At 37.3% G+C, this 10790-nt stretch overlaps 2 protein-coding genes across 3 annotated transcripts in view; both read right to left on the bottom strand.

Moving 5' to 3' along the window:
* The window catches only part of LOC104802605 (outer envelope pore protein 16-2, chloroplastic), a 2075-nt gene extending 933 nt beyond the window's left edge, over positions 1-1142 (bottom strand). The window contains exons 1-6 of the mRNA XM_010526276.1: positions 898-1142; positions 703-754; positions 544-621; positions 426-457; positions 204-237; positions 52-119 (exon numbers count right to left, since the gene is read on the bottom strand). Coding sequence (XP_010524578.1) covers positions 52-119; positions 204-237; positions 426-457; positions 544-621; positions 703-754; positions 898-1020 — 387 coding nt within the window. The 5' untranslated portion in view covers positions 1021-1142. The remainder of the gene's footprint in view (positions 1-51; positions 120-203; positions 238-425; positions 458-543; positions 622-702; positions 755-897) is intronic.
* A 249-nt stretch (positions 1143-1391) lies between these two features.
* Positions 1392-7494, bottom strand: LOC104802602 (calmodulin-binding transcription activator 5). 2 transcript variants are annotated; one of them, XM_010526272.2, is made up of 13 exons: positions 7171-7494; positions 6415-6540; positions 6088-6203; positions 5898-5986; positions 5726-5771; positions 5382-5493; positions 5058-5177; positions 4876-4934; positions 4154-4576; positions 3150-3850; positions 2508-3054; positions 1913-2215; positions 1392-1619 (listed from the first exon to the last, which is right to left on the bottom strand). In XM_010526272.2, exons 1-13 carry the CDS (start codon positions 7232-7234, stop codon positions 1551-1553), a joined length of 2775 nt encoding a protein of 924 aa, XP_010524574.1. In that variant the 5' UTR covers positions 7235-7494; the 3' UTR covers positions 1392-1550. The 2 variants fall into 2 exon arrangements, with proteins under 2 accessions (XP_010524574.1, XP_010524575.1); XM_010526273.2 differs by having other exon boundaries at positions 5058-5174.
* Between the last annotated feature and the right edge of the window lie 3296 nt (positions 7495-10790).

Here is a 10790-nt window from a genome sequence, read left to right as displayed (position 1 = left end):
TAGCGCGCACACTCTTTCAGGGCATTACGTCCACAGTTTTCAGATGCTTACCCAATCATGAGCTCCACGAGCCTCGCTCAGACCGTAGGTGAGACCTGAGTACAATCCTGCAGCTAGACCTGCAGCCATGGACACATGCTTGCTTGCTTATGTCTCAAGAAAACGAAATAGAGTGCCTGAAAAGCTCGAGCTCATATACTCACCCCATTGCATAGATTCTTTCCCTGTGTTCTTCACCTGCCAACCACAGTTACAGACAGCAAGAGGGTTAACGCAAGAACATTGGAATTGAGTTCATCTCTTCCTAAGGTTGCTTGCTTTCAGACTCCACAGACATGCAGAATCACACAAACAAATCGTTGTTTTCCTGAGTTTCGATAGCGATTTTCTATGAAACCTTCCAGAATTAAAACAAAAAAACTCACCAATGCTTCAAGGGATTTAGTGCTGCTTTCTCCTGAAAAAACGGATCAAGAACATGATAAATACGAGAATGGCGGTGTACGTATATTCCTTTTTTTTTGGGGGGAAGTATATTGCTACCATTGAGATTAGGGAAACGATTTTTCTTGGAAGCCGACACTTCCGATGGAGGCGGGACACTGGAATCGAGTCCTGTCCCTGAATCAACATCCGCTTTTCAAATTAGTTAGCTGACCAATTATGGCATATTTTCGCGGCGTATCTCTCGCCGGAATATACCTTCGAAGACCGTGGAATAAGCTTCCCTCGACACGGCCTGCGCAGCTCCGATCTTCAAAAACCCCACAACCAACAACATACTTACAGTTCATACAACAATCTATATATACACATATATGGGTAAACATCATGATTATATATATACGGTTTGGGAATACATGGCGAATGAAATTATAGGGAAAGTAAGAAACTGACGCCGGCGGCTTTGACGAAGGAGTCGGCGATGCGATCGAGGAGAGGGTGGCCCAAATCGAACAGTGGAAGCTTCTCGAACCTTCTAATCTCATCCATCACCTTTCTTCCACTGCCCTTCTCCATTTTCTTGTTCTTTTTGTTTCTTCTTTCGAAGACGCCCTCTTCTGTTTATAAATGAGAGAGAAGAATAGGCCGAGGTTCCCGACACGTGTCGGAACCTGCCTCTTTGAACTGGTCGTCATAGGTTACCTTGCCACGTGGCTCTTCTCTCCACGATCGGAGCCCTCTTATTCTGCCTGAAGTTAAGCGGGGGGATTTTAATTTAAATAAAAAAAAATGACAAAATATAAAAAAGGTTATCCGTTTTCTAGCTTTGCATTTCTTTCTCATATGAAGTTATGATAAAAAAAATATGTGACAAGATATTTGATTTATGGACCTCTCTGGACCCGTAACAATGGTGATGGATGGAAATCCGTGTGATCACTCATGCATTGAGCTTATCGATTAAAAGATGTATCGCATTTGCACCATGAATGACTCAAAACAGACATTTAAATAAGGTTTATAAAAAGTCAATTGTCATTGACGAAAGTAAAATACTTTTTTTTTTTTTTTAATTTACAATACAAAGTCAATTGTCTTTCACACTCTCACCTCTCCATGGCCCTACTAGTATCATCATCATCATCATCAAGCTCTTGCAATCCATCATACTCCAGCTGCATCATCATGTTAAATATGTCAAGAATTACCCGATAATGCTTTGATTTTCCATACAATGAAATAACATACACACACACACATAAGGCTATAAATTATTCGTGTATATTATTAAATCTCAACTAAACCAGATTATTAAATCCTATCACGAGACTAATATATCTCTAGAGCGTGAAGATCAAGAAAACCCAATTTGGGAATACTATACTGTCATCCAAAATCACACAACATAAAAAGTTGAAATATATATATATATATATGTATATGTATATGTAATATTGCATACTCTGACCTGAGCTTCTTCATGAGCAAGTTTCATCCGCCTGTAGTCCTGCTGAGCCTTCTTAGAACGGAACATGGCTTGAACTCTGACAACTGACCTCTCTAACCGATCCTCCGCCTGTCTTTGGCTCGTCTTGTAGAAATCCTCTTCTTCTGTCTCTCCCTCGTCCTCGTTGATCGTTATCGCGCTCACTTGCATTCCCCGGAACCCTTTTCTCTTCAGCCTCCACCTCAGTATCGCCTTCTCCAGCACTCCCACCGACCATACTATCTTCCTGTACTGCCTCCTTACTTGGAATCCCCTGAAAGCAGCCTACATTTTGACAAAAGACCGGCCGATTTCCATTCAGACAGTGACATTGTCTCCATATGTTGCCAAATCACAGTGTGATTCTCTATTCTCTAATCACACTCAGCTTCTCAGAAAGAAAGAAAGAAAACCCCCGGGTTTTTTTTCTGTGTTTTCAATCTCAACTAGACATAGACAAACCATGAATTCAGACATAGTCCTATCGCTGAATGAATGATCTATTGTTCTCTTAGTTTTGCCTACCTAGTCGTCGAAAACTGGACCCAACAAAAAAAATGCTCAGATAATTGTGTACCTGGATCTTGATTACTTGGCGCCTCATGTTTAGAAATTCTCGTCGCATTTTCCATGTATGGAACCTGTACTGAATCCGAACAGCTGCAGCCATCTTCTTACGTGTGTCATGATTGCGGAATGCATGCTGAATTTTCATCGCAGCTATTATGCTCTGCGCCTCTTCTTCCCGGCTGCCAAACTGAACTGCCTTAGACCGCACGTTCAAGGCATGCTCCCTGAACGCAACCTGAATGCGAGAGGCTGCCTCTGCGGCCGTTCTATAAGCAGTCAGAGTATCCTTCAGACTCTGCTCCTCCTCTGTGAGTGTCCCCGGGTTCGAAGCCTCCGCCTTGCAGGTCTCCAGGTTTCCACTGATGTTTCCAGCAATTTTCATGTCCTTGAATTGTGCAACCAAACACTTCTCGGAAAGATAAGCAGCTAAACCGTCATAGCCCTTCTGCTGTGCAAGATCGGCTGCAGTGCAGCCGTCGACATTTTTCTTAGTCGGGTCTGTCACAAGGTTTGGCCTTGCCCCAGCAGAGAGAAGAGCAGCTACCATTTTTTCCCTTCAAATGGAGATAAACCCATTAAAACCCTTTGAGAGAGAAAAATCGAAGACAAGAAGTCAACTACAATTTCAAAAGGATGTAAGGTAGTTTACCTCCCATAGTATGCTGCCCAGTGAAGAGCCGTCCATCCAAGTTTATCACGGAAATTTAATGATAAACCTGACCAGGAGAAAAGGTGGATCGACCAAGTGTATCCAAGGATGGCACAGAGGTGGATCACTCCAAGACCTTTAGAGTCATATTCCGTAATTTTGCCACCTTCAAGCACTTTCTCCAAAAGCCATTCCTTTAGCCTGTTCTTCAGAGTAAGCTCGAACAGGTTGTCCTTTGCTTGCTCAAACGAGAGTTGATTTCCCTGTACAGACTTCACCAGATATGCCCAGCTGTTTAGGAGGTGCGAAGTTTTGTTAACAAATTTCTTAGCTTCTTGAATGCTGCCGGCCGAGACTTCGCTCGACAAAATGTTGACCTTGTTAGAAGAAGTGAATAGCAGATGAGCGAGTCTGACTTGGAACTCAAATTCTTCCCATCTGGATGACACATTGTCTTGAGTGATGGACTTCTCTGGAACTGCAGCCGAGCGGCACTCAAAGCTGAAAAACTGGCTGATGGGCTTTTGGCCGTCATCACTCAGATAAAGGTTCACTATCGCAGGAGATTGAGGAGGTAGGAAGCAACGGTACACCCCAACCTGGATAATTTCAGCGGGGACACATGTCTCACCACAAATGCAGAAAAGATTTGATCTTGCCTGATGCTGGTAGCCATCGTGAAAGAACCCAGTAACAAGAATCTACAAAAATCACACGCAAGGATTAGATTTTATATGCAAGATTTAATCTGAAAAATCAAACAGAGATTAAACTTCAAGAGTTATGCTTGTCTATTAAATCTGATCATACATTTCCATCATGAATGTACCCTAAAAATATTCCGTAGGTTAATAATATTATATTCCACAGCACGAATTAGAGATGAAAGTACCACCTGTTAGTCAAACACAAGATGGCATTTTAGAGGTTTGGTTGCTAGATGGAAAAAATAGCCGAAACTGATACTTGAAAGGCACAATAGTATGAAAGGTTAATCGGAGAACCTTTGTTTTCTCTGTCGAAAAGGCCCAGGCAGGTGAAACATCAGTTATACTGAATATTTGCTCCGGCATGTTAGATTGATGATGATACGCAGCGGGAGAAGTTAATGAATCTTGCCCAGGTGAAAGAGTGGATTCATGGGAAGGATCGTCCACCGACCCAGGAGAGTCACTGATAAAGGCATTCATCCACCTTCCAAAGCTCTCCTGACTTTGCAAACCGTTGTTAAGCAACGCATCAACGGATTCACCAGCAACTGCTGCACTAGGGTCCCTGTTCTGTAGACCAGGATCTACTCCACAATGCACTTGTTGACTAGAAAATCTTCCCGGATCACATAGATTGTTATTTTGATAACTGGGCTCTCCAAGACAAGGAAATGACTGTACATCTGTTGATGCATTGTAGCTTGCAAGGTGATTTCCCTGCAAATTAACCACAAATGGTTGTCTTATTTATAGTAACAGGCAAACATGACGAATTGGTTGGTGAACTAAATAATAAGCAAAATCTCTTTTACTCACTATTGCTTTCAAAGCACAACACTTATTGATCAAAAGAACAATGAAAACAGAACTCATCTTCAAGTAAGCTGCAGATGCACTATTAATTTCATGAACCAAAAAAGCAAAAAATTTGTTGACAATGAAAAATGTATTTTTTTTCATAGAAATTTGACGAACACAAAGAAACAAATGCAGACCAAAGCATGAGTTTCACTCACATTCTTTGCAGAGCCATTTGCTGCATTTTGGAGCGTTTGTGTAAGGTATGACATATCATCTGCCCACACAGAAAAAATGAAAATAAAAGAGACATAATTATTTTTAAGGTCGTCCAATTTCTCTGTTTCTGCAGAGACCCGTGCTATTTGTGTCAATGCTTTATAAGCTCAATTCTTAGTACCTACTGTAGGCGCAGGTGGGCTGTTATCATCGTTTGGCACTAGAAGCTCATCCCACTCAAGTGTATTAATCTCGTGAAGCCTAATCTCATGATTTTGGGCAATCGGATCATTGCGTTCTGCTAAACACCAAAAAAATACAATACAAGACCAACATTTTATAATTTTAAAATTGATATTACAAAACATAAAGGGAACCCCTCCTCCGATTCTTTCTTTCCTCTTAACATGCTTGGAAAATCTAACAGCAAATCTATAATAGTGATGGCAACATACATTGATAGTATATTATAGTTCTCAAGATCTCCAAGAGATTTCTTTCTCACCTACATAACGTGCATTACCAACACCAGAATCAATATCTCCAGCTACACATGTTGGAGATGAATGGTCAGAAATTGAACTTGTGTTCCCAGGAGTTGCGGGAGATGTCTGAACCTGTTTTACCAATCAAAATTACACAGACAGGTGAGAATGGATACTCCCCATTCTTCTCATAAGCTACCAAACAGACAACTGTGAGTCATGGAGAAAAAGAGATAAAAGATCCGAATTGTCCACCACTGATGACAATTATGAAGCTTGATAAAGAAATACATCAACACTGTTCCATTAACACTACTAGCATTTGAAATATCAGCCAACGCTGGAGAAAAGTGGAAAAACAAACCTCTTGTGTCTCGCGATAATGGACGAGGACTATATGCTCTAGAGTCCTGACATAAAAGTAAGAAATAATTTACTGTTCTGACAACCTTTAAAAAACATAGGAAAGAGGGACACACTCTACTTCTCAAAACAACATATTGATGACAAGTAAATGGTTTTGGGAGGCTACATACTTATCCAGCAGCCAATAACACCTGCGAACAAAGGTCGGGTTATCTTCACCATGTGCATAGTATACATGAATCCTTTCTTCATTACCAACCTGGACAGGAGGAAAAGGAATACAGAGAGCATAAAGTGACATAAATTAGCTGTAAAAGAGAAATTCACGTATAAACCTTGAGCGATTGTAGAAAACCTCACTTTTAGGTGCTCATGAGCTTCTTTAACCGTCTTTCCATCCTTTTTCTTCTTCCAGTTATGACCATCCTTTCTGAAGTTCCTCAACATCTTACGATCAAACAACACAATTGTACCACCTGCCAAATAAGAACATGTTACAGTTTGACCGAACAGGTGTTTGAATACAAATATGCCAAAGTTAAAATTTCTAACTCGTCCAACACCGATTGAAGGATTCTAACAACAGAGGAGGGAAAATGCCATAGAAACGGCACAAAAATTCAAGCAGACTGAAAATTAAATCTAGAATTATGGGTGGTCATTTTGCAGAGGGACAGAGGACATTACTTTTTGGCAAGTTCATAGGCTTGACATTGATGCAGAAGTATTTATGGTTACAGAGGACTGCATGGATCTCGTTTGGCCGGAGCCACCTGCCTTTTGCTTCCTCCAACATTGTTGGAACATCCAAATCTGCAAACACAAACAGAACAGCCATTGTCACGGCCGAAAGCTAGGACTAGGATTGACCGCAAATTCACATCTCCCACTACGCATATCAAAAGCTTTCATATTGAAATGAAGAGACAGGCATATCCAACTACACACAAAGAGAAAGATTTGGGCACAGACAGGGAATTTCTTCATTGAGCATGGTGCGACATTAAACCTTCCCTTCCCTCTCCCTGAATCTTGCCCAGAATACCCATTTCTTACAACATTTGTAAGCTTCCTCAGGAAATTACACCTTATCTTCCCTTCTAATACAACATATTTCACTTTAATGAAGAATAACCTCCGAATATATCAAGAAAGGCTCATCACCAACTCGACCACCGATCTCTGCAGGTGCATGCAATTTCTTTTTTTATCTAAATTCGCCTACATCTAACCACAAAGCATAATAATCTTAATTTGCACATTATAAATTCCATCTCAATATCTCCCGAGGAACGAAAACAGCAAAAAATCCCTAAACCCGTAAATAATTGGCAAAACCACATTGAAAAAATCCCTAGAAAAAGCTATCATCGTACGAATTAAAAAAATAAAAACAGTCAACTGATTCGCAGAAATCGACATGAATGATTCTCGAGACAGAACCTTGCAAGGTATGGAATCCATGAATATCAGAGCCGACAAGCCTTCCGGAACCTGCGCCGTCCATCCCCGATTCAGACACAACCGATGAAAACGGTTTTTCCGCGCCCGATACAGAATCCCGAAGAACCCTAAAGGGCTAAATCACAGCTCGGGAGAGGATTGGAAAAAAAAAAAAAAGGTCATCAGGTCAAAGGTTTCGTCGAAAACCGAATGAGAGAGAGAGAAAACAAGCTCAGCTGGTCGAAGGAATTATCAGAGCAAAGGAGAGAAGTTTGGATTATGAGATTTTCCACTAAATTTAACTGAGAATTCTACGAATTTGCGAGTACGAAAATGTCCGATGAAAAGCCATTTTGACTATTCCCCCAAAATAATTTGTTGTACTATTTTGCATAAAACCCCAAATATTTCTAATTTGACAACCACATCCCAGATTTTTATAAAAAAAAAAAATCATCCTGCACGTTCTAATTGCAAAGAAATTTAATACAGCGCATATATTTGCATACTGGTTATGCCCAAAAAAAAATTAACACACTTGTCATATTTATCACAAGTGCCTTTTTAGATACCGGTAGGATGGACATTTTGGTACTCCGTTTGAGTTCGGTTTGAAAATAGTTCAGTTCGGTTTTATAAAATATATATTAATCGGTTATTATATCATATTTGGTTCGGTTCGGTGTTTCCGGTTTATTAAACAATTTTAGATATTTTTAAGAAATTTTCGGTTTTTCAGATTTTTTAAAGTTCGGTTCATTTTAAAAAAAAAATCAATTCTTTAAAAATAACATCGTTTAAAAATTTTGTATTTTGTATAGTTCAAATTAAAAAAATATTATATTTTTTATTGGGTTCTAAAACGTCCACAAGTGGATATGAGTAGGAATGTCAAAACGAGTCGAGCTTGTGAGTCGGCTCGAGATTGACTCATTTTTTTACCGAGTCGAGCCAAAAATATCTGAACCAAAATAAAAATAAGTTGAGTAAGCCAGTTCGCCACGAGCTGAGCCTAAACGAGCTAGCTCGGCTGGCTCGAGAGCTGGAGTAAAAAAAAATCTTACATTGAAACTTGAAAAGTGTTGATATTGTTGGTATGATATTTTGATTTAGAGATGATTTTTTACATATGGATTCGGATCTGAAAATGATTTTTGTACATGGATTATGATCTAATTGTACATAGATGGATTAGGATCTGAAAATAGTTTTTTGTACATGGATGGATTGTGATTTTATCTATTTGAAGATGATTTTTTGTATATCGATTGTGATTATGAATATAAGTATGATTTGGATGTATTGGTATATTCTTTTTATGTTTGATGTATCATTTGGATATAATTTTATATAATTTGATATGATTTTTTTAGGTATTTAGAAAAATATAAGTCGATTCGGGAGTCGGTTCACGAGCTAAGCGACTTGGATTGAGCCAAAAATTTTCTAGTCCAAATAAAAATAGGTTTAACAAGTTGGATTAAAAATGAACTGGTTCGAAATGAGCTGGTCCGAACCAATCCGAGCTTGACATCCCTAGATATGGGTACTAATTAGTAAAATCTAAAAGGTAAAGGTACAAATCTTGAGAGAATAGAAAAATCAGCCAAATTGAATAACCCCAACTAAAAAAACAAGTCAAAAGAAAATCCGACCAATCGTACACTTCCGCGTCTATATGATTTGACTGATTGGACACATCATTTTTGTGGACCCCACTTTTGAGACTTGACCTTCACAATATTTTATATATATATATATATAATATGGTATTTATATATAAATTAGTGTATGAATAACTATTGGATGCGATAGACAGACATTTAAATCCTAGAGTACATCATTTTTAGATGAAAAAAATGGGAAGGTTAGAAATCGGCAACTAGCTATTTAAATAATTATTGTTATCACTTTGAAGTATAGTGCTACTTTTAAAATTAATACTTTTTGGAGAATGTCACGATCAAATTATCCATCATCTATTATAAAAATAAGAGTGTGAACTACACCTTGATCCAATTTAAAAGTTTAATAATATAATGTCATTTAAACTTTTCAAGGATATGCATATCCTAACACGAATCATCATGATTCATGAGGAACCAAATATTTGTTACGTTGATTCTTTATTTAAATATATGATATACCTACCGTAACAAATATAATTAGTTCCTCTTGAATCATATGATGTTTTTGTTAGGGTAAAACCTCTAATAAACCTTAAATTTGCAAAAATATATACAAATAAACCTTCAACTTGAAAAACTATCATTCAATCTCCGAACTTATAATTTGTCACTGAATAAAACTTCGAACTTGCAAATTATTGTTCTAATAAACCTTTGACCGATTTGACCACAATTTCAAACGATCAGAAATCCACGTATTGACGGATTACTGATGTCATTTTTTTAATTAAAATTGATAACGTGTATAAGGTGACATCAGCAATTCGTTAATACGTGGATTTCCGATCGTATGAAATTGTGGTCAAACCGGTCAAAGGTTTATTAGAGCAATAATTTGCAAGTTCGATGTTTTATTCAATGACAAATTACAAATTCGGAGATTGAATGATAATTTTTCAAATTGAATGTTTATTTGTATATATTTTTGCAAGTGAAGTTTTTTAGGGTTTTATCCTTTTTTTGTTATGATTCCAATACATACAAAGAGAGTTCATGCACAAGTGTTACACGTGCGTTCGTCTCTTAATCATATACTCAAATAGTTTAAACAGAAGAACCTCGATTTTATAAAATAAATAAATAAATAAATAAAATACATCGATATTTTGTCATAGTCCATTGAATAATTATATTGTTTTTGGAAAAGACCACCAACAAATTCTCTATTTGTATACCATAATAAACGAAGAATAATGATATTTTCACATAAAAATCCAACTAGACAATGAAATTTACGGTGGAGAAGGAGGGAGGGATCCACGTAATAAAGTTTGGATTGAATAAACAGATTCAATGAATCCCGAATTTAATTCATGGATTAATTATGAAACGACCTATATTAGCCCCAACCAATTGGTCCAAACCGCTGCATTTATTCGTATTTAATACCGTTAAATTAAAGAAAAAGCTTTTATTCAAATTAACGATAAACCCTAAACTCTAAACCCTAAACCATTATTATTATTATTATTATTATTATTATTGTTGTTGTTAAGTCCAGAATTTGAGTTGAAGTTGATGGTATGCGAAACAAGAAGTTGTATATGATGATATCTAGTAGCATATCTAGAAAAAATTATAATTGAGGGCAATAGTAAGAGTAAATTTAATTTGATTAGTAGCATTTAACAATTTTAATTACAATTTGTAAAGAAAATAAAATTTTCTAAATAAAAAAATGGGTTTACAAACCGTAGGAGTGCAGTACCAAAAAAAAAAAGGTGTGATTAAGCCATATAGTTATAACGAATAATTGCACGCACCAGCCAAAAGCCTGTGAACCATGTTTTAAGCAAATGGACCTCCGTTATTATTCCATGTCCTTCAATTTATCTTAACCCATTTCAAAATATTATTAACGAAACTTATCATATCAGACGTGTGAATCAATATATATATATATATATATATATATATATATATATATATATA

The sequence above is a fragment of the Tarenaya hassleriana genome, unplaced genomic scaffold (genome assembly GCF_000463585.1).
Source record: "Tarenaya hassleriana unplaced genomic scaffold, ASM46358v1 Cleome8, whole genome shotgun sequence".
NCBI classification, from domain to species: Eukaryota; Viridiplantae; Streptophyta; class Magnoliopsida; order Brassicales; family Cleomaceae; genus Tarenaya; species Tarenaya hassleriana.
The sequence above is the reverse complement of the archived record's forward strand: the minus strand, read 5'-3'. Positions and strand labels throughout refer to the sequence as shown.

Coding starts and splice junctions, on each gene's coding strand:
- LOC104802602 (XM_010526272.2), bottom strand. CDS start 7,234: ATGGACGGCGCAGGTTCCGGAAGGCTTGTCGGCTCTGATATTCATGGA. Junction 5,178..5,381: donor TGGTAATGCACGTTATGTAG/GTGAGAAAGAAA, acceptor TTTGGTGTTTAG/CAGAACGCAATGATCCGATT. Junction 4,935..5,057: donor CCCACCTGCGCCTACAGTAG/GTACTAAGAATT, acceptor CTGTGTGGGCAG/ATGATATGTCATACCTTACA.